Consider the following 24,300-nt stretch of genomic DNA (forward strand, 5'->3'; position numbering starts at 1 on the left):
GTCTGTTTGCAGGCCTGGAAGACAGTGACCTTTATTCTGCTGCTGTCATAGGCAGGGTTTATCATTCTGATAGAACCTAATTAAAATAGAAAAGCTAATCAGTGTGTGATGTCAGTTGGAAATGGAGAACCAGAGTAATAGCTTTTACTGGCCACAGTGCATCTATAACTAGCTGCAGCTCTTCCCTTTTCTTCATTGATGGAGGGAATGTTATTCCACCAGCCATTATTCATTCTCAATGAGCAGGGATAATCTTTCTTAATCCCATGAAGGGCTTTCTTTGCAATATGTTCATTTTGAACTTTAAATCACTATTTAGGTAGGGCCAGATTCTGTCATGCTTTTTTCTGCCAAATAGTAGCTTCCTCTGTTAAAAATGGAATAGAAAATAAGTTCAAGAATGAAGAGATGTAGTCTCTATGATGGATATTTCACTGATGACTCCAACTATGTGAATTTTCGCCTGCAGTTATTTTTCTTTGCAAGCAATGACTTAAACTTTTTATTTTATTGTAAGGTCCTTCCACTTACCTAGATAAGTACAAAGGCCTTTGGTCCAGCTTTTAGAAAACTGACGAAGGAGAAAAACCTGCAAACCATGCAGCTTTGTGTTCTTTTTCACAGGTTCTCCTCTTACCATTGAAACTAGGAGTTTTATGGCCATCACCATGCCACTAGCATAAAAAATTCTATGAGCTCTTTCAGCTGCTGTCTCAGTGATCATGATTCTCTGTTATGGTCAGGGTCATTCTTAAATTAGGTTATGCCAGACCATTAATGCAAGGAAAACATTTGCTGAGCTTTGCATCTCTGTTTACCTGTTAAGGTCTCTGCCTTCACAATGAAGAAGCTCTTGTGCATTACCTGTTTCTCATTTTCGAAAGTTCTTGGTGAATGTCTACCCCTCTTGTTTCAATCCTGGCTTAATTTTATTTATGTTATCTATTTGTGAGATTAAAATTTGCTGGTTCTCATCAGTATCTCTATTTATATATTTAAAAGTGGTTTATTAAATTACAAATTTTTCAGGTCCAGCTTAATGTTTTCAAATTGAGCAAGGCTGACCTTGAATCAGTTTTTTACTTGGCTTGTTACAGTACTTCTGTTGCCATAAACCATCTCAGAGAAATTGTAAATTACATTGTTCCCCTGCAAGTTCCTGAAGAACAGCAGCAATATCAGCTATCCTAGTTCTACACTGTATGAGACCTTTTTGTGCTGAGTCTACATGACGTAGACAGTTAAGGTATAACAATCACGAAGAAGACACAAGGGAACAAGGATCTTTTAACACTTCAGTTCTTTAGATAATCACTCTGAGAATAAAAAAATAAATAAATTAATCAATCCTGCAGTAAAAAACACGGATGCTTCTAATAAGTATGGCTTCAGAAAGGAAATGCAGTAGAATATCAGCTTCAAGTCATTTGAATCTATGCAGACACTGAAACTAGCAGTGTCTAAGAACAAATAACCTGGTATCTCTCAAAGGGTTAGTTCATAAAGTAAAGGCGTTTATGTGTAAAAGAATTACATCATTTTAACTACACATTTCATTCACTTTAAAATACAAGATGGATTCTTTAATTATAGTGTTAGATTTGTATAAATGTTTTTGTTTGATTTGTATAAATTTATAAATAAATTTGTATAAATTTCCTATTGGTGCTGCCTTTTTTTTTTAATATATTTGCCACAATTACAGTTGTGTTCCAAAGTACCATGATTACAGATTCTCATCTCCTGTATTTGATAATTCAGTTGCGTATGTGTAAGCCTTTCTTATTTTATTCTATTTTTTTTCAATGTATTTTTTTGCTAATATAACAAAGAGGTGATGTTTGCTTACTACTGATACACATGAGTTGCATTGCTGAAGATTATTGTCCAGTTTGATAAGATAACTCTTCTTCTCTTTGAAGAAACGTGTTAATTGAAGGGGAGTAATGCATTCAGGCAGCTATGTTCTTGGATTTATCAAATTGCATCCTATGCAAAGCATGTCTTGTCAAAAAACCTTACCTAATGTCCTTTAAGAGCTCAGAAATTTCTGAGACAATAGTGAACTCCAGGAGAGAGTCAAGAAAAAGGGGAACTGAGGGGGTTTAGCCTGGTGTTGGTTATTTCAATGTATTTTGAAAAGAAACCCTTTTCCATGTTAATAATCCAGTTCTTTTATATGTCACTGATTATAGCTGATGAAGGAGTTTCCTCTGCTCAGCATGTTCAACATCCATGAAAACCTGCTAGAGGCTTTGTTGGAACTGCAAGCATATGCAGATGTCCAGGCAGTCTTAGCAAAGTATGATGGTAAGTTCATACATATTTATGTTTTTTCTATATGGTTCTCTTGCAGAGAAGCCATGTTTCTAAGTTAAACACTTAAAATTTAGGAAACATTGTAATTAAGGTGATTGGTGTGAGCTTCAAAGATCCTCTTAACACAGTCTTTAATCCAAAGATTAAACATTGTGCATAATTTTTTTTGCTGATTTATGCTTAATTAATTGTACAAGATAGTGGTAATGCACTTAGTAGCAACTCCTCAGTGCTTTCTTTGCTTTCTGATGATGTTTAAATAATGACCACTTAGGTTCTGCAGACTTTTTATTGCATGATATTCAAATGTTGTCTGAAGAGATTATCAGATCCCTTGTTGGCTTTTCTATGAATGCTGACTTAGTAGCTACAGGTACTTTACAAACATTGATTGATATAACTTCACAGCAGTCTAGTGAGTAGCAGACTTCCTGTCTTACTGGGAAATCTTGGAAAGCTCGGAAGATTTGGTGAACTTGTAATAGTAATTTTCAGTATTTTTCAGCAAACATTGATTTATGCAGTATTGCATCACTTTTTATGTTCAAATCACATCTCCTGCTGACTTCAGCTCTAGCCCTTTGAACTTGAATTCAAGACACCAGGATCCCAAGCGGAGAAGGGACAGAGTAAGAAACATCAACTGGTATACTTTGTTTAGTTTAAAATAAATGAGTTTTCCTTGCATTGTGTAGAAATTTTGCGACAGAAACAGGGATACAATCCAATTCTCTTGCTCAATATTCATCAACCTTCACAGTGCCACTCTTTATACTCTTCCTGCAGTCCCAGACTTTGTCACTACCTGCATTCCAAGGTCTGCAACAAGTGATTCAGGAATCCTAAAGCCATCATTTTCCTGTGTGTTACTACACAGTCCTCACGCATCCTAAGAGATGTCTCATTCTGTGCACTGGAGTATGGCAAGGGAGTTTATGAATAGAATATTATGTAATCATGTAACTAAAAATGAGATTATAACATGCATTGATCAAATAGGTAAATCAAGTGAAACAGCCTTAATTTTGGTGTTTCTTAACTCTTTCTCTTGGTTAATCTTGTAGCCTTTAAAATGTTCTTAATTACTAGCTCTTACAGCCTTTCTGGTGTTCTTTGAACAGAGATTTTAATTCTTATAACTTCTAAAGTTTTTGAAAAGGTAGATGGCCATCATTTGAGGTACTGTTGTATAAATGACTACCAGTTATGGGCTCTGGAGCCTCTATCCACAGTGCTTTGGCTTCTCTTTCTCTTTGATTCTTTGAAGGAATTAGCATCTTTACCAGCCTGCCCGTAGTTGATCTTCTGTCCTGTTTGTTTACTGAATTGTCTTCTCTCTTGCATGGTCAGTTTCAGCTTTCTATTGCCAGAGAGCAATAGAACTCCTGTTCCTACCAGAGGCTCCTTATTCAGCTGGTACTGCTCATTTCCAATTCCGTTCTTCTGCCTCTCCTACCTACCTATGCCAGTCTTATCTTTGGGGTGGTGATGGTCATGACGCATCTCCTCACCGACTTTTTAGTTCCTGCCTTAGCAGACATCTTTTCCATCTACCCTTTTCTCTGTGGCTTTTGCCTTCTCTTTATTTGACAGTCTCTGTTGCATTGCCTGGATGCCAAAAAAGCAGAACAGTGAGAGCCCACACAGACAGAGGCTTCCTGCTGTCTGCCCCAGTCCTTGGCCCTGTATCATCCCATGGAACAGTGACAAGGGGATGGTGCGTAAGTTTATTGGAGTACTGAGATGTGTGTACTTGATGAGCAAAGAATCTTTGGAGTGTATAACTGAAAAAATTGCTGAAGCTTCCACTAAATATGTGCTAATTGCTTTCTTCTAACATCTTAAAACTTAGGAAATCAAGGTAAATTTTAAAGAGTCTATGACTAGACCATTGGCTTGATACTAACATGATCATACAGTCAAATTCAGACCCCTGCAGTAGACTGTGGCAGACCTGAGGTTATTTAACAAAAGATACATAAGCAGCTGATTACAGGCAACAGTGCTGCTACCTGTCTAGCCTGGAATGTTTTCAACTCTTTCTGGAGTCAAATAATTCTAAGTGAACATGAAAATGTCACCCAGGCCCTTGAGTACTACCATCCAGTAACTGTAATGACTGTGCAAAAGATCTTGGTTGTGCCTGGTTGAATAAATCTGCAGTTAAAGTGGTAACATCAGACTCTTTCTTGTAGCTCCTTGAATTTCACTAATTCCTGTGATACAGGAATTCTGGCATATTAAGAGGCAGGTAAATAGAAATGCTCATTTTTATGCCCTAAGCGCCATAGGTTGTTGGCACCCTCCAGTCTTTAATGGAGTTGTGAGATAATAGCCTGGGGAAATAGCAGAACTGTGACAGAACAGGGAATTAAGCCATACACTCCCAAATCTGAACTCCCATGCCATCTGTGCTTTTGCATACTAAAGCACTGATCTCTGGTTTTAAACAATACCACAGTGGCACTTTATGTCATGGAAGCTGAGAAAACTGGAAGGTGCATTTTGTTTTCTCAAAAGCATTTGATAGAGTCAAAACTGAGATTGTAAATGTAAAAAATAAGGATTTTCAAATAAATAACTCTTCTCACTTTGTCTATTTGGACCCATGCAGTTTCAAGTCTCGCTTTGCCATATAGAAACAAAGGTGTGTATATACACTAGGTATGCACAAGGACTCAGTGAACACAGGCTTAACCAGTATAACCCTTACAGTTCATGAGTCTCAGAAGGCCCATCTCAGGGAGTCTCAGCTCATTTTAGAACTCATCAGCTTCATGTGTTGTAAGATTTATTGGAATATAAAACAATGAACTCGTTTATACTTTCCTATCTGCAGTTTCTGTTGGTCCCACTCCTCTTCCTTTTTTTGACTAAGACCAAAACTGATTTATTGTATTTTGATAACATATGAACAAATTATTTCCTTGAGCAGTCTGCCCCCACCCTGGGCTAAAAAGTTGGATCACATTATGCAAAACCTCAGCCTCTGCAAGCAGACATACTGCTTTACCAAAAGCCATGTGTTAAATTGTGTTTATATTATGTACCTGGCAACAGAGCTGATGTCCATACTCATTATTCATGGAAAAAGGGCCTCATTAGTGGGACAGCATGCACTGTTGCTGAGCTACATCATTATGGTTTCAGAGTTCAGTGTCTGTCAATAGAGTGCAGATGACCTAAATGCTGTTGAGTTTTGAAAGAATTTTTGGCTCTGATTTTACATATATCCATGATAATTTACAGCAGATAGCTATGGCTGCTAAAGAGACTGTTCTGGATGGAATATGCTTCTGGTATTCATAGTAGATAAAGCTGCTCCTCTTTCCTTTTAAAACTGATTTTTTTCCAGTGGATAGGTCTGCTTGTTGTGATGCTTAGAACAAATGATTTATTAACTTCCCTGAGCAGCCGGTTGCTTTGGGTGTTACTATCTGGTAGCCTGGGTACTGTGAGAAAACTCAGACCTTTCTGGCAATTGAAAGTCAGATTTTAAAAGAATGGATGCCTGTGTATGTAGTCATAGTGATGCAGTGGTTCCTCCCTAAACCTGTCCTTACATTCCTTTTTTCAAATGACAGTGTTTTCCAGTGAGACTATAAGCTTTCTGGTTTGCACAAGGAACACTTTATACAGATTCCCTTTTCACTTACCACCTTGCAAAGAAGGAGAAAGACCGTGTCACCATGTAGACAGAATCCCAACTTCAGAATCCACTTGAGAAGATAATTTAGACCAAAGGATACATAGAAAGAAAGTGATTTTTAGAAACAGAGGGTCTCATTCTGCTCTAGACTATGACACTTTTTTATTTGATAACAGCGTACTTTGAAGAATCGTACAGTAGTGCCAAATCAAAATGCAGGCCTTTGAAGAAGCACTTTAGGTTTCTTGTCTTCTTTGTCTTGGAGTGCTTTCAACTCAGTGAAATCTAAGCAGTGAATGTAGAGAAACCAGTTACCTAAAGTCTAGCCAGTTCAGTGCTACTCTCCTTTCTCCAGTCCCCCTCTGTCCAATTCTTCTTGTCCTTACAGACTCAGGAAATGGGTAAATTCTATTAACATTGAAATTGAAAGCATTGTAGCAAGTTGCAGATTGATGAACCAGTTGCATAGAGTCTTCAGCTATATTTGCTATGATCTCCAGATGTTTTGTATGTGTGTATGTATGTATACATGTATGTATGTATTTGAGGTCACAGCTCCGCTCCATTGGTTTTATAACTTGACATGTTTGGTATTTTTGAGATGTTCTACCTGGTGGAGATAACTGCGTAGATGTTCTAAGTACAAGAAAGGGTTTTCTTCTGAGTTAAAAATGCAGCGAGTAACACTATAGAAGCAACCATTATCTCATGCACACTGTTTTATAATCCTTTTTTTTCTTTTGTTTCTCGTAAGAGATACCTTAAGAGAAAGTTCCTTTAAATTAAGGTCATCCCAAAGCCTAGTCTACCATCTCCAAGAGATGCAAATCAGGCAATTCAGTTTGTGTAACAGCAGTAGCAAGAATATAGTTTGTCTTTTCTTCCCATTACATCTTTTTCAGCTTCTGCTTCTAAGAACTAGTTTCTTTCCTTCATGTCAAAATTATTTGTCGCTTCAGCTAGATCTCTGCCTCACTTCTGTGCCTGTTCATGCCATCTGGTCTCTTTTTTTGCCATATGATTCTGTGATCATATCATAGGATTTTTTGTTTCTTCTGTGTGTGCAAAGGCACAAAAAGTCTAAACTAATAATACTAATCTTACTCTTTCTAATCTCCTATAAGAGAAGTGATTCCTTCCCCTCTACATTCATTTAGGATTGAGCTTGGTCAAATTGAATGGGCTGATACCTGCCTGGTCACTGAGATATTCATCTCAGCAAGAGTTGCATATGAAGGGTTTACAACCAGCAATGACCCTCAAACTTTTTCTGTAACTGAACAGTTGAAGTTAAGTTGTGGTCATGGCAAAATAAACAGTTTTTGTTTGTGCTGAAATGTATTTTCCATCCTATCAGGGGACCGAAATCTAGGCCTTAACATGCACAGTGCCTATGTGTTTGTGTTTGTGTTTGGCTGGGGTGTTTGCCACCACTGAGGAAGAATGTCAGAAGTACAGAGAATCGGAACTGCTTTGTTTTGCAAGCACAAAATAAGCATTAGGTAACCATGTTCATAATTTTGCTCCCCCCAGCAAGTTTTCTGCCACATTTTGTGGAAAAATGCAATGACTATTCTCATGGGAGGTAATACTACAGGATATTAGATCTTTTTGACAAAGTGTTTTTCCCCTGATGTTCACTTCTTACTTTCCTTTATTGAATTCCATCCCATTGCTCTCACTCTTAACCATTTGTATCAGCTTAATTCACTTTATTCCTTAATGTCTGTGTCTTTACAGATGACTGCATCTCTCTTCTGTCATCACTGATCCAGCCTGCACATACTTACTTGCTAGAGCACTTTCAATCTTTCCTATAAGCAATTCTTCCAACCACCTGTGCAAGAGCTGACAATCTAGCCTGCAGGTGCTAAAAACTGAGGGAGTTCTGTGCTGATGGGGCAAGTGTTGGCCCTAGCACTTAAACTCGGGAGTCTTTGGACGGGCTGAGGGAGAGAAAATCAGAGCTGGGGTTCACCATACCGTAATACATGTCCTGTATTCCACCATTTTTTGTTTTACTTCTTTGCATAACTTCTTCCAGTTTGTTGATACACTTTCAGTTACGTATTTGGAAATATGTGAATGATTTCAGCAACTAAATGTAGTCTCTCTTCAGTGCTATGTGAAGAATATCTAGCAGTTGAACTGGAAGGATCTTACTATGTAAATTATGTCCCCAGATCATCTTATTTCAGCAAATATTGAAGCCCTATTAGTTTTGATAAGACCATTGATCTATCTGAAATTAAGCCCATAGCAATCTGTATTGTTGACTTGGGAATTATGTGCTTTGGGGTCAAAATAAGGAAAAATTTCTGATCAATGACTTCAACAATTGCAGCATGCCTGTCTCTTCTCGTTTAAGGCCTTCTGATGACTTGGCTAGGAGACGTTGCACCGATCCGTATCCAAATTCATAATTTCTTAATTACTTGCTATTTTGTAAAAGCAATAGATCCCGTGACCTATTGATGATATGTGGTATATTCTGGATATCTTGAATCAGAGCAGTAGTGATACTGTTGTTGGAAGTCTCTACCCATAGCATCTTTCCATTAGTTCACTCCCACAAGCAACTGCTTAGGAAGCAAATGACCACTAAGAATTCTCTTTCCCAACCGTCCCTATAGCTGAACTGGGGCTAATCGAAATAAAATGGTCATAAATTAAGTCTAAACTATTTTATATTCTGTTAAAAGATACAAACAGCAAGGAAGAACCAGAGCCTTTTTAGACTGACACATCAGTTCTTATTAGGTAAAAGTGTCCTGATGGTTTTGACAACAGAATAGCAGTCACATCTTTCAGGACATTGTGGGATCTCCACAAGTAATCACAGGAGGGTGGGAAACAGTAAATGTGAAGATATTTTGCCAAATGGCTCACGGAGCTGAACACAGTAATTTATTAAAAACATTACTTTGGTTCCTGACAGAGAACACATCTCCTAACTCTAGTTTAGATTTGATTCCCTTGTTAAACTCAACCAGAATTATGCCTGGTTAATTATATTATGCTTTTTTCTAAAATATGAGTGTCTGTTTTTGGAGATGAAGTCTAAATTATATGAGGATTTTGAAGTATTGTAGTGAGCAGACCATGATACAGCAGAACCAAATACGGTCTAATATGAAACAAAAAACCCCAAAACATTTATAGAGGGGAACAGGCATGGACCTACTGAGGGTTATCTCCACAGCAACATAAGGGTGAACATTTATATGTAATTCTACCATTGCGAAGAGACTGTAGGTATTATCCTCAAATAATTGCTGCTGGCTGATTAGGAGCATAGTACTGGAAGAGGCCTCCTGGGTGAGTCAGGTCCCCTGCTGTTGCATTCACTACATGATATTACCCCTTTCATTAGCTGAGCAAGTTCCAGCCTAGAATTAGCTATTTTGTTTGCCACTCTGTTCTACCTGGAAATGTGCCTCAAAAATTAACTTTACAGAAGCCTTCTTTTAATCTCCAGCCTCAATTTAACTCTGAACTGTTTGTTCTTGTGGCAACATTATCCTGCTCCTAAGCGGGCCTTCTCGTTTCCTGGTGTTCCTTTTGGGTATGCATAGGGAACAGTTGTATCTTCTCTCCTACTGTATTTCATTTGGATCATTAAAAAGCAATCCAGTTTTTCTCTTTACTTTTGTTGTTCTTGACTATGGGTAATGAGAGCCGAACACAACATTCCTTGAGAAATACCGTTTCTTTTGAAGTAATGACTCAGGTGATGTACCTGAGCCTTGCTTCACCTCGCCACATTTTCCTTGCAGATGCCAGCAGTTCATTGTGGATAATCCTGCACTCTAGATACACTGATATTTCCAGCTCAGGAGCACTTGCTTCCTACTAAAAGATACTGTTTTGTGAGATGGTGTTTTATTTTAGTATATTTAATCCTGCGTCAGACTAACTTCCTACTGTATGATATCTTAATCTCTTAACCAAGAATTGTAATTATCCTCACAACGTGGTCCATGCAACTTCCACTGAACGTTCTCCATTCAAGTACCCATGATCTGAGGCAGAAACTAGCCTTTAAACTTGTGGTTAGAGGGTTTTCTTGTGTTGAGAAGTTCACTGTTTAACCTCATGGACTGTGTATTAATGGCTGAATTGCTGTTTTATTGCTGTCATTCTGGCTTTTGCTGGCATACGTGCTTTCTTTGATGAAATTGAGACAGCAGTTTTTATCAGTGTAACGGTTGTTTTCCCTCTGCTGCATTGGTTATATGCTGCAGACCTCTTGATTCCTCCTAGCTTTAGACAGACATATAAATTAAGTGGTGCTCTTGCTACGTAATTCTGAGAAGTTCAGGCAAACATCATCTTCTTTTTTTTTTTTTTTTCTTTTTTTTCTTTCTATGTGGAGTTTGACATTTGATTGAGAAAATGTATTTCCAGGGACTTCTGTCTAGGTAGACCTGTTGTTCTGTGTTGTGCATGCAAAATTTTCTAAAGGTTGGATCATGAACCAATGTTACTAGGCTTGAACTGCTGCAGAGGAAGTTATTTCCCTTGAGGTAATTCTTTTTTTTCTTTCTATGTGGAGTTTGACATTTGATTGAGAAAATGTATTTCCAGGGACTTCTGTCTAGGTAGACCTGTTGTTCTGTGTTGTGCATGCAAAATTTTCTAAAGGTTGGATCATGAACCAATGTTACTAGGCTTGAACTGCTGCAGAGGAAGTTATTTCCCTTGAGGTAATGGTGGCTTGATGGCCCAGAGAAACACTTACAGGTAAGGGAGAAATATGTCGAGTTGCCCTATGAGGAGAGGCTGAGGGAACTGGGATTATTTAGTTTGGAGAAGAGGAGGCTGAGAAGAGATCTCACTGCTCTCTTCAACTACCTGAAAGGAGGTTGTAGGGAGGTGGGAGTTTGCCTCTTCTCTCAAATGAATAATGACAGGACGAGAGGAAATGGCCTGAAGCTGCACCAGGGGAATTTTAAACTGGATATTAGAAAGAATTTATTTACTGAAAGAGTTGTTGGACATTAGAACAGGTTGCCGAGGGAGGTGGTAGATTCACCATCCCTGGAAGTATTTAAAAGAAACGTAGATACAGCACTTAGCAATATGATTTAAGCACTGAACTGGTAAATTAGGTTATGGTAGGGGGATTTAAGTTGTGGTTAGACTTGATGATCATCAAGGTCCCTTCCAACTAAGATGATTCTGTGATTCTGTTTACCATTTGAAAGCTTTATAAGTGACAGCACGTAATTGGTTTTCTTGTTTTGTTTTTTTTTATTCTTTCAGTTCCTCTGCCTTTCACTCCTTTTTTAGTGTGAGAGTGGTAAGACACTGTAACAGGTTGCCCAGGGAAGTTGTGGAAGCCCCATCCCTGCAAGTGGTCAAAGCCAGGTTGGATGGGGCTCTGAGCAACCTAATCTAGTGGGAAGTGTTCCTGCCCATGCAAGGGCTTGGAACTTAGATGATCTTTAAGGTCCCTTCTGACTCAAACCATTCCATGATTCTGTGATTTTGTGGTTTGATGAATAAGGTTTATACTGAAAGATAGAGACCAGTATGTTCTGAAAAAAGTAGTTTCTCTTTACTGGAAATAACTTTTAATGTTATATGCTATAAGCAGAGTTACTGAGAGTGCTTGTAAGTAGTTTCTCCTCTTGTCATTAAGGATTTGCTCGTATCTGTGCCTGTAGCTAGCTTCTATTAGTGGAGTAATTAAAATATCTATCACCCAGACTGCTTTGCATGCTGTTTTTCTTAATTACTTTAGTCACTGCAATTACATACTCCAGTGAAATTACAGTTGGAAGATATTAGAGGGGAACTTCCAATGATCTTTATATCTCGTAGTTGAAGTGCAAGTGCATAGAAAGACAATAGAGAGGATTTAACAGGTAGCATTTTCAAATTGCTTCAGTCATTCTGGCAATATTTTTTTGTCTGTCTGAACAGCGTTCTGCCTGATTGCTTGGTTGTTAATAAGTGAATAATGATTACTCCCAAGGTGCAACTTGTCCTCTTTAACTCCTTTCTGGAGTTCTGTCTTGCAAGGCACTGAATTTCTAAATCACAAGTTTCTCTTCACCCTGAAGTTACCAAGCTCTGTGGTAATTCTTCTTTCTAATCAACTTTAATGACATAAAGAGGGATAGATCATTTCTTAGAACAATAGGGAGATGAGGTACTCCCAGCGCCTTTTGTTTACTACGTGTGTATTTGCTGTTTACTACAGGAAGCTATAATATTGCAGTGTGCTGAAGTGTTTGCAGAACCCAGCCTTTAGTGGGAATTGTTTGGGTTTCTGTTTTTTTTTTTCATTTAGCAGTAATCTTTAACTTTTTAATGCTAGTAGATTACTAGTGTGGAAATCAGTTCTTCTCTGTAACAGTGGGAACAAATCTATAACTCGAGTCTGTTAAGCAGTATTTCTTTCTACCTTTTGGATATATTATGCCAATCTACAGGTAGAGAACAGATATAAACTAAGTTGAACTAATGTGTTAAGTAAGGTTTATGGCTACTGTGTGTCTCTGGAACAGGGTAAAATGTCCAGGGACTGTCTGGTTAGTATTTTAGCCCAAAATTTCCTTTAAGAGCCAAAACACCTTATTACTGCTGATCTTTAACTGCAGTAAATCTAATGGTTGTTTGCTGCCAAGTCAAATCCATTATTACTTAAACAGTTGTCTTAACTTGTATAGCTGCCACATATTCATATTTGACAGCTGCTTCTTAATGAAAACAAGGGGAGTGAATAAGATAGCCCTCAGCTATTACTTAGCTATTTTGTGAACTATGGAAAAATTAATGTATTCCACATTATCTATACTTTTATGTATGAAGTAATTAATTCTTTCATTATGTCTCTGTCATGTCACTCTTTGAATTAGTTCTCTAATTAACCCAGTTGCTGCTTAAATGGCAGTTCATGTTGTCATTAGCATAAGGTTCTAAAGACTGTATATTGGGTAGAAAGTTAAAAATCCATGTAACATGGCAGTACAAGTCCCAAGATCAGAAAGTATCTGAATTCACATAATAATTTTGCATATGCCATTCCTACTCTGAAATATCAAACACTCTTCTTTCTGCATACTTTTAAATCCTCTGATGTTTACTTTTTTTTTTTCCACAGATATAAGCTTACCAAAATCAGCAACAATATGCTACACAGCTGCATTGCTCAAAGCCAGAGCTGTCTCTGACAAGTAAGTGCAGAAGAACCACTGTCCAGCAAAATTCCTGATTTAACTCGAGATTTCTCTTAGCTGAGCCCACACCCTAACAATCTGCTGGATTAGCAGGAGAATTCTGTCCTGCAGTAAATTTATAAAATGACTTTACATGTAAGAAAAAATTGTAGTGGTCAAACACTGCACTTGAAATATTACAGAAGAAGAAGAGAAATAGCATAAATTCAAATGGTTTCAGTTTTATGTATACTATCTGGGTGAGCTTTGGCTTCCTACGTAGTATAATGAAGATGCAACTAAAAGGTGTTGTGTGGCTGAAGTTCTTCAACTGTGTACAAACCTGACCACAACAAGGTAATTAATAAATGTGGTAGTGATGTTGTCAGAATACTGCCCATCTATTTTAATAGCAGCAGGTGGATTTAGCATAACAATGTCAGGAATTCTGAGAGGTAGATGACATCCATATTTTTAGACACACAAGTATTTGCTCGTTCCTGTTATGGTTTTCTCTTGGGTCTTAACCTCCCAAGGTGTTGAGCACATCTACTTGATTCCTGTGGACTTGAGAGCACTGGCCTGCTCTGAAAGGGTGCTCAGCTCCTTGTGAGATGGAGCTTAAAAATCCCAATTCTGCTCTCAGATGCCTTCACACAAATCCCAGGCAGAGTTGTGTCTGTGCACCTGAGGGTCGAATGTCTCCCTAAAGTTGGAAAGCAAGTAGAGTGGAAAGCTGTTTTCTCAGCTGACATCCTGACAGTTTTTGCTTTTAAAGTGTATGTACACATCAAGATCTAAGTAATTTTCTTTCATTCTTTTTATCCTGTAGATCGCCAGTACCTACTGCAACATCTTTCCTCCCTACACAGCGACTCCAGCTTGGGAGGGCAGGGCTAAGGTTGTCACAGCTTTCCCTGTGGTGTCTGCCTGCCAAGTACAGCTCTGGAGTTAGCCGTGGGGTGTGAGGTGAGAAAGAGATTGCATGGTCTGGTTTTTCATTCACTGGGGCAGATGATTTGCCCACAGTTTGGGCATGCTACCCTCAATGGTGCTGCAGCCAGTAGACCACCTGCTACTGCTGCTGCATCGTGCTTCCATCCCAACCTGACCCAGGGGTATTGGGCTGGGAACCTCCCTAAAACCTCCCCCAAGCTGTTTTTAATAGAAACCCTCCAACAATAATTTGGCTTTGTTGTTGTTTTTTGGGGGTTGTTTTTATTTTCTTTTTTTTCTGCATCTTCAGCCTTGAATATGCCCCTTAGCAAGGTACCTAGAGCAAATTTAGATTAGTGACAGAGAAAGGACTGTTTGAACTGACTTTCTGCCATTATTATATGCAAACATGCTTTCCACTTCTGCTGGGATTTTCATTGGCCTTGATGTAATAGATCACTCAGAGTTTCCACTTGCTATGGGAGTTTGGAGAGCATAGGAAATTGACTCAGTTTGGTTACATGGGCATATGTTCTAGATACTTGCTTTTTCTTAGAAGCAGTTCAGACCTAATGTGTTTGTTTCTTTGCTTTTGTAGGTTTTCTCCAGAGGCTGCCTCGAGGCGAGGGTTGAGTACTGCAGAGATGAATGCAGTAGAAGCTATTCACAGAGCAGTAGAATTTAATCCACATGTGCCAAAAGTGAGTATGGAGAAAGCATTGTTGTAGCTTTAACACTGCTGAGGACTAACTCCTGATTTCTGTGTTAGATTGTGAGTGATGATGTGGAAAAGGGAGCAAACAATGGGAAGGGAAACAAGCTGATAGTATTCACAGGTTTTTTAATTTGGTATTTCACATTTGGTATCTTCTACTCTGGACTGTGCAACTTGAAATTTTCGCTGAAGTGAGTTCTCTGTGTGAGCAACAATTCCATGGTGGATTGCAGTAGCCAACATCACCAAATGCTATGCTGCAAGACAGAATGATACAGAAAGACAGGTTATTATTTACAAAATAACCATTAAAGATCTCCTAGTTCAAAGTATTATGTTTTATATGTTTTGATGATTCATGTCAGAGTATGTTTTTGGCATGCTATACAAAGGAACCTATGTTTGAAGTTCATGGTGTGCTTCGTGGAAATTGCCTTAGTAATTCCTTATGCGGCACCCTGTCATTAAGTTCTGAGAATACAAAGCTCAGAGATGAAGAATTGCTGAGAGCTACAAAGTAAGAAAAGGGATTTATGTTCTAATTCCCTAATCCTCTATCTAGATATGTATCTTAGCATTAAGAATCTTACCTAGGGGCTACTAAAGGCTAATATATTTTATTATTTCATCACCTGATTGTCAGTATAATAGTCTGTAAGTTCATTGTAAAGGTAAGCCAGAGGCAGCTGCTTTTTGGCCCTTGGAATCTGCCTCTGAACCTCACTTCACAAACCTTTGGACCAGTATTGCCCTTTGAAAGTAAGCAGCCTCTGCTGCAGAGCATAAGACTGTGGTTTGTTGATGCAGGAAGCCTACTCATTAGGTATAGCTGAACACCAAGTTTGGTCAAGATAAACCTAAAACCTCTCCCATATGTACACGTGGATTGCAGAAATTTCATTCTCGTACATTGCAGGAATTAAATATTTCTTCTGTGAAATGTTTATCTCTTTTGCCAACCGCTAAATAGCATGGTTTAGCTATCTGAAAGTTAAGCTGTTTGTTTAATAAAATCATGTAGACTTCCTCTACAGGCAGTGGAAAGAAGGAACTATCTTAGACATCCCTAGATAGACTTCCCTCCAAGGGAAAATATTAAATGAAGTTGGGTTCCAGGGGTTCCAAGACTGCTTCTGTGGAATTCTCTTTACTTTCTTCCATCCCAATGGTTCTTCCACTGATACAGCCATTGATAATTATCTTCTGCCTGGTTGCCTGTTTAACTTTCTATTCCTGTCCTACTCTGGGTGAACTTTTTTGAATGTTTTAGTGAAGCCCAGTTGGAGTATTCTAGCCTTGCTGTCTAAAAATGTAGCTGTCTTGCTAAGCAAAGATATCAGTTCAACCTGTCATAAGCAGTCCTTGGGAGCCTGTTCCGTTTTCCTCAGTTGCCTCCATGCTTTTGACAATTCTTTCCATAAAAATAATTTTTATCAGTTTGCATACCAAAGATTCCATATTAAAATGTATTGTTTCCCTCCTCTTTAAATTAACAGCCTTACATTAACTTCTCTCATTACTGGACCACTCAATTTTGAGTGGAGCTCTTTTTGGCTTAAGTCACTTCTGCAAGTCTGACAATTTCTGGGACTGGTTCATTGACTGTTCAGGGACAAAAATAATGGCCCAGACTAGCCTCCATTCCTGTGTGTGCTCCACCCTGCCGTTGTCTCTACACGTTGCACTGCCGTGAATCTGAGGCCAGGTCTTTGTTTACTATCTTTTTGCTTGTTCTTTTTCTGGTTTATACTTAGAAGCTTGCTTTTCTTTGCTTTGACCTCCTTTGCAAAATTTACCTTACTGTAAATTGTAGCAGTTGCTCTGTAACATCTGTACTTCCAGACCTCCAAGATCCTGCTTTTCTTGTAGATCAGTATTTTCATTCATACCTTGTGATGTTCTCACTCTCCAACCTCTGTTTCAGTGACTGTTAAATACAAGGCTTTATTTTATGATACTTGTAATTTCTGACAAGTACCCTCATGTGTGAAATGCAGATGGTGTATTAGTTTCAGTACTTTTGCTTTAAAGAAATTCCAGTCCTCTTCCTCACTGAAGTTCCTGAGCTTTTCAGCCAGTTCACATTGTTGACTAATGCCCTCAGTTTTTCAAAGTCTGTCATTTTGAAAACCTTAATGAAACATATAAGTTATCAGGATAACTAGGTAGTATTTGGAGCAGACAGTAGGGTTTTTTAGTTCAAATTTTAACATTAAACAGCATAGCCTAATACAGACTAATATGCAGCACTGCTGATTTCATACTCATTTTCTCTGCTATTAGCTAAAGGATATTAAGATGGCAAAAAATATTTTTGTTATAATTTTATGCACAGTATGGCTATTACTTCTCAATTTCTACTCAATTAGGATTGAAGTAATATCCAATTTATTCTTAATGAAGTGGAGATAAGTTTTAGCAGGCAGTATCACAAGAAATCTAACAGTGCCACAAAACTAATATACATTCAAAGCTTCTTTAGGATTTAAAGACTAATTGATCTCTTGTTCAGACTGAGTAAGAAATAAATTGCAAAGGTGACAAATTATATAAAGCATTTGCAAAACTCCCAGCTGAAGCCTGGGAACTGCACTATAAAGGAGAAAAAAAAGTAGTTAAATATATTTTGGGTTTGTCTCAAAAGATTTTACCATTTTCAGTTCAAATCATTAACATTAAGAATTATCTTATAAAAAGATTATTATCAGATGTGCATTTTCAAGATACTTAACTGGAAATTGCAGATTTTTGCAAATGAGATTCTGAGACAAAAGGAATGCAGGGAGCACACTCTGAACACACTGAGAGATGCAGCTGAGCTGCATTTAGCAGGAAAGGGAGAGTGAGTCTGCCATTGTGACCTATTGCAGGTTTCTGTGAAACAACCATGAGATTTTTGCAATGCTGCTGATTTTTCCCTAGGAGATTCAGGCCAGATTGCAGTCCAGTGTTCCAGAGTGATGTTGCAGAGGTCAGATACACTCCTTACAGTTTATTTTTTAATATAATGAAAGATGTAGGAACCCTTTAAAAAAAAGCAGTTTAAAAGTCGCAGATTTCCATCTTTCCATAGAACTAAGAAACCCTATTGTGAACACCTGTCTTGCACATAAGAAATAGTGTGTATGTATGGTTCTGGGAGTCTTCTCAGGATGTATGTCATGGCAAACCATCTTGGCACCCCCCTACATTCTAGATGATTGCACATCACCTTGGTTTTTATTTTCTATGCAAAAAAGCCTTTAAAGAGAGACCTAATAGGGCTGACAGTCTTTCTTCAGACAGCCACCCTTCTAGCAAAAAACCTTCTTTTGGCACAGGTCTCTTCCAAGTCTCAGCCATAGGTGATAAATTTTCATTGTTACTGGAATTCATTGCAGTCAAGATGTGACATGTGGAGGTACCAGAACTTGGTTTAAGTGAACAAAGGCAATACAGTGCAGCCTGCCAGATCTCTCCAGGAGGCTGGGCAGCTGACTTAGCTGTGCTGTCTCTGGAAGCTGAGCTGTGCAGGTTAAGGCCAGCTCATGTATGTCAATTATGATCTCCTTCTTGACTGCAGAGGAAATGGAACCACTGTCAAACTGATCAAGACTTCTCATTCTGAAGACATCTTACCTATAAAAATATTTCTGTGCTTGAAAGTGGCTTAATTTTTAAGCTGTACCACAAGAATATTTGATAGAAGTTACTATGTCTATCTACAGTTTGTCTTGTTTATGTTACTGAAACAACTTAGCTACAGCAAATTTCAGCTTTATACTTTGGCAGAGATTGCCTATGTAAAAAGAAAGCACTTCACCGGGCAGAGTATTTTCAGGGTTCTTTTTAGTAGAAAAAAACCCAACATAACCAGTAACAGATTGACATCAGCAGTACCCACAGGAAGGAGATCAAAGCAAATAGCTGTGAATTTCACTGTGAGAAGAATTACCACAGATTTTATCACTTGTCTGTGAGAGTTTGTCTGAAATTTGTTTCTACCATCTTCATCTTAAATGAGATGCCATGGACCAGTGTTCTTTTTTTTTTTAGTGTAGTGCCATACACTGTGGAATTTTGGTCCCAAGGAAATATGCTGACACTGTCTGACAACATGCTGCTCAAAAATTTAAGAGTTAAACAAAACTGCCCCTGAAGCAGTTTGGCTATCACTGGAATTCCAGAGGATTTTGTATGGAAAAGAGAGTAGTACATCCTGTGTCATGGACAGTATGTAATTTGTAGCGTGGATAGGAAAAAATGTCTATGCGCATACACACACACGATTTCATCAATATTATTTATATGTTGTGTTTGGAGCTTCCCCACTTATATGTAATTCAACCATCCCAAGCTAATGCCGATAAAGTACCACAGCTGTTTCTGGGACATTGCTCAATTACGGAACACCCTTTCTGAACTGATGTGCAAGGCTCTCTCCCTGCATTCACACTCCTCCTGGGAATTTTGGTCCCAAGGAAATATGCTGACACTGTCTGACAACATGCTGCTCAAAAATTTAAGAGTTAAACAAAACTGCCCCTGAAGCAGTTTGGCTATCACTGGAATTCCAGAGGATTTTGTATGGAAAAGAGAGTAGTACATCCTGTGTCATGGACAGTATGTAATTTGTAGCGTGGATAGGAAAAAATGTCTATGCGCATACACACACACGATTTCATCAATATTATTTATATGTTGTGTTTGGAGCTTCCCCACTTATATGTAATTCAACCATCCCAAGCTAATGCCGATAAAGTACCACAGCTGTTTCTGGGACATTGCTCAATTACGGAACACCCTTTCTGAACTGATGTGCAAGGCTCTCTCCCTGCATTCACACTCCTCCTGAAAAGCCTCCCATCTTTTCTGTGATCTGTAAGACTCAAGCTACTAAGTAAAGGCAACGAGAAGAGAAAACAGATGATGGTCCATAGAGCTAATTGTTAAAAGTGATTCAAAAGTGTGCTACGCAGTTACAGGTTTTGCTATGTAAGCCAGAGCTGAGTTGATTTAGAGAGTACCTGCTGAAGTTTGCTGCATTTGAATTGAACAACTTAAATACTGGTACTACTTGAATAAAAACAAACTGTATGTGAACAGTTTCTTAAAATGATGTAGCAAACCATTGACTAAAAACTCTTAAAGATTTATCTGTTCTTTTTACCCCTTCTCATTTCTTTCTTTCTTTATTTTTTTAAATAAGAACTGTGTCTGTCTGTATCCTTGTGTGGTTTCTAGTAAGTTGTAGTTGCTAATAGAAACAAATAATGCAAACAAATTCATAAAACAGATGGGAAATGAATCTGCTCTGCACACCCCATGATATTACAGAGAAACTATTCCAGACATGTTTAAGAGGGTTTTTAACTGTTCACTGAGACACTGATTTGGTTTTTTTATCTCCAGCAAAAAGGGCAAACTTCTTAATTTCCATCAATCCAATAAGAACTTGCAAAGTGACCTAGAAGTGGCTTCTCTGGGCATGTTTAAACCAGTATTTTGGAACTGTTTTAAGCTTGTGCTGCTCATCCCACTGGGAGGAGGATACTTCCTGTTCAAACAATCTTAAATTCTCATGTTCTGGCCTGGAGGGATGCTGTCACAGGTGCAGGAGTGACTATTGCCTATTTGCAGCCTGAGCTGTAATTTCAGAGGCAAATTGCACAATTGAGGAAAAGAAGGAAACCTTCCTAAGATAGGTTGATGTATTTTATAAAAGGGCACTGAAGTACCTCATTAATGTGGAATGTTAAGAGCACTCCCAGCAGAGGAGTATTAGTAGCCAGAGTGCTGTCAATATTATTAAATAAATAAAGCATATTCAATCAATTCAAGTAAGACAATGTAATCTCCAACATGTTGCACTTCATGTGTATGATGTCCATTGACATCCTCCAAATGCTCGTTAAAAGGCATATTCCTGTACGTGTACAGAATGGCTAAATCTGAGCAATATCTATTACAAGCTCATGTAACCAGCCTAGAGCCCTCTGTGGAAGCACACAAAGAATACTGTTACCCTTGTTGTAGCTCTGAAAATACAGGTTTTTGACAATAAAAAGTGTGGGGGGAGAGAAGCCAGAAAAATCAAAAAAAGACGACCAAAAAAATCCAGGCCAAAACAGTGCAGTGGAGAATGGCTGATTGATCTGTTCATGACAGAAATCATCGCACAACTTTAGTATGCACCCACAACGTAATTAAGTGTAGGTCATTCTGGCTGCAGTTTTCTAGACTGTCTTTTCTGAGCTGATGTTCTGTGTCCATTTCTAGCTAAATTCTTCATTTTCATTGTAAAACAAACACAGTTGAAGATTGGGCATGCCATCTCAGTTTTCTCCATGGCGGCTAACTCCTTCCTATATTTGTTATTTAACCTGTTACTTGACGCTCCCTCTGAAGTGGAACCATGCTTGGGTTCATCCTGACAGACCTCCTGTCTTCCCCTGTGTATTATTGAAAAAGTAGTGAAGTTTTATTACTTCAGTTGTAAAGGTCATGGTTGAATCTGAGAAGATGCCAGTGTACTAGGAGTTACAGTTCATAGGGACTTTATCAGGAGGTGCAGGTTGTTTTCTTTTAAAGCCAGATGAAGTACATACTGGTATGAATTGTAGTGGTATGTTTAGATCTTGCGTCCTTATTAGTCCTTTTAAAAGAAGGGCTGTGTTCTGAACTGAGGCTTTTGGAAACACTGAGAATTAAATAGTCAGATTTCCACTCTGAAGTCTTTGGTGGCTGAGAAGACTGTACCTGTCTAGTGTAGTATCTGATTAAGTGCAATAGCAGCCTCTTAGAAACTACAGTCAGATGTCCTTGATTGATTTTTTCCAAGAACTGGAGATAATTGTTGCACACAGCTGTCTGTCAGGACTACAATTCACAAATTATAATACAGACAGCGTGAGGACTGCAGCTCATTTGGATAGTTTTTGAAGAAAGATTAATGGAATTTCATTTCACTGGAATGTGTCTACTTGTCCGATCCAAAATGTTTCAGGAGCACTGTGTTGATTTCAAGACCCTGGAGGGTCTTGAACTCTCCTTGAAAATACAGCAATGCAAGAATGAATATGATATTCTAGGCCATCAAGACCGTTCTGATTTTCATGGACAGTCATATCTCTTCTTCCATAATAATCAAGCCCTACCTACTGCTAGGTAACTTTTTGGTACCCGTTACTCCTATTTAGATAAGTTAAACAGATGAAGGCCTTCAGGTGCCCTCTTGCAAAACAGACGTACCATTTATTTAACTGCTCTGTACTTGTGGAATTTGGTCTTTATGTTTCTGAAAGTGTCTGATGAAAACTGTACAGAGTGTTCCAGACAAGGTCTGTCTAGAGCTGTGTAAAATTAGCATTTCTGCTAGAAATGCCTCCAGAACAAGTTCATTGACAGCTTGTATGCCCAAAAGGTGTGGCTGGCCTTTGTACATGAAACAAAAACTGAGACTTGAGCCATCCGTCAACTTTGTGTGTAGGTCTTCTTGAGTATCACCAGACCATATTATGGACTTTTAATTTGGCAAAGTAGCTGTCATTGTGTAACGAGGGAGGAGTGTTTCACACGTTTTATCTGAGGAGCTTTTAAAAATATGGTTTTCTGAGAAAAACTGAGAAAAATCCAGACTGAAAAGACACCACAACTGAGTGAGGACTAAGAATAATTTGCAAGTGTCAAGATATACCCTCCCATCTAGTATTTCCTCTTGATTTGTTTTTAATTACTGATAACATACAATACATAAAAACAAAAACAACATGCTTTCATCTCAGCACTCTTAGAAATAGGACATACCTTTCTGGTTGATTGTTTTTTTTTTCTTACAAATAGTGACATGGTCTCAGAATTGGTTTGGTTTTTTTCCCCCTTTGGTTGAAATATGTAAATACTTTCTCATTTATTTTTGAAAAAAAAAAAAAAAAAGAAATAAGAACTACTTTCTACATGAATAAAACATAGAAACCTGCAGCTCTTGGAGCAGTATTCCATTCTGTTTAACAGGTACAATTTGAGTTTTTGAAAGGGTGGCACATTCATTAGGGCAGTGAATGAGAATGCTTGCTGTATCTTTGTAAGCCTGGCAGCTCCCTCCTCCTTGTCAGGTCTTTATTCAGTTCTCTCTCTCACCCTTAATCCCCTGTCCTGCCTACTAAATTGCAGCTTCCTCCATTAATCCACCTGCTTTGCAGCTCTCTCAAAGTTTTCTGAAAGGCTTTAGAGGAAGTCCAAGTAACACACATACTGCTCCCACTGCTAATTCAGTTTCTTCTCTTTCATTATTGTTACCTTCATCAGAAACATGCATATTTTGTCTCTCCTCTTTGAAGTATTTCTCTGTTTCCCAGTGTTGACAGTTCTCTTCTTTGATCACTGTCTCTTTAAAATCTTTTACCTGTTGCTAGCTCCTGCCAGGCTCCTTCAGGCAAAGAGGTACCTAGCTCTAGGATGCCCTCCATGACATCATGCTATTGGTGCTCATTTCCCTCTGGCCTTTCCTCTTCCATTCCTCAAGGCTGATTTTCAGTTCTCATCTATTTCTTTTGCCCTCTTGTTCTTTTTGCCATCTATTTCTTTTGTCCTCTTTTCTGCACCAGCTCACACACTGAGCAGGTGCTGCTGTTCACAGAAGTTGATGTTTACCAGGAACTGTGAGAGGTTAACACCACCCATGCCTGTTTCACCTCTGGTGTCAAGTTGTCTTCTCTTGGATGCCTGCACTGGGTTGTGGTCAGTCCCTACGTCTTGCAGTCCTCCTTCCAGACCAAAGCAGAGACTGGTGCATAGGCACAGAGGCCTCAGTGAAGTGGAAGGGCTGCACGCTCAACTATCTTCTTGGCAATGATTAATCTTCGTTTCTGAACCTTGTGGTAGGGCTTGACAGTCTGCCTGACTCACCTGCTGCCTCTTGTGTCAACTTAAATAGTCTTGTGGGGAGAACATTTGCTCTTGGGCATCCTGGAAGAGTGTGGTAGTTGCTTTATGTTACTGAAGAGCAGTGAGAGCACATCTGGGAAATGTCTCACTTCTTGGAGGAGAACTGGCAGACAGGGGTTGATTGGGCAGCCTCTGATACCTGTTGTCATTCCTTTCCCTGTAAAGCATGCCAACAAGGGGTGTCTTTCCCCTCCGCTGGATCATTTCACTAACTGGGCTGTAATAACACCAGTGATGAGATAATGTCTGCTGAACTGGCAGTGTTTTGTTTTTCATGAACAAAAGTCACCTGTTTGAATAATGTCCAGGACCTGTGTCTTCTCCTGTAGTATGAACCCTCTGTGTGTTCTAACCACTTCTGTTATGGGGTATCCAGTAACAGGAAGAAAAATTGCTTGTGAGTTTAGTCAGTAGTGCTTTTAATTTTCATGCAATTTTCAACAACTGTTGCAAGTAGCAAGTTTAAAGGTAATTTTTTTTTTTCCCCCCTGGAAATCAGGTATTTGTTACATTTTTAACTTTTTTTTTTTTTTTTTTTTTTTTTTTTTTTTTTTTTTTTTTTTTTATTTGTTTTTTTTATTCCTCCTTTT

General features: G+C 38.5%; 1 protein-coding gene across 1 annotated transcript in view; it reads left to right on the forward strand.

Moving 5' to 3' along the window:
- The window catches only part of ST7 (suppression of tumorigenicity 7), a 149,423-nt gene that overhangs the window by 113,975 nt on the left and 11,148 nt on the right, over positions 1-24,300 (forward strand). Inside the window, exons 7-9 of the mRNA XM_010004297.1 lie at positions 2,196-2,310; positions 13,080-13,152; positions 14,669-14,771. Coding sequence (XP_010002599.1) covers positions 2,196-2,310; positions 13,080-13,152; positions 14,669-14,771 — 291 coding nt within the window. The remainder of the gene's footprint in view (positions 1-2,195; positions 2,311-13,079; positions 13,153-14,668; positions 14,772-24,300) is intronic.

The sequence above is a fragment of the Chaetura pelagica genome, unplaced genomic scaffold, assembly GCF_000747805.2.
Source record: "Chaetura pelagica isolate M959 unplaced genomic scaffold, ChaPel_1.0 scaffold68, whole genome shotgun sequence".
NCBI classification, from domain to species: Eukaryota; Metazoa; Chordata; class Aves; order Apodiformes; family Apodidae; genus Chaetura; species Chaetura pelagica.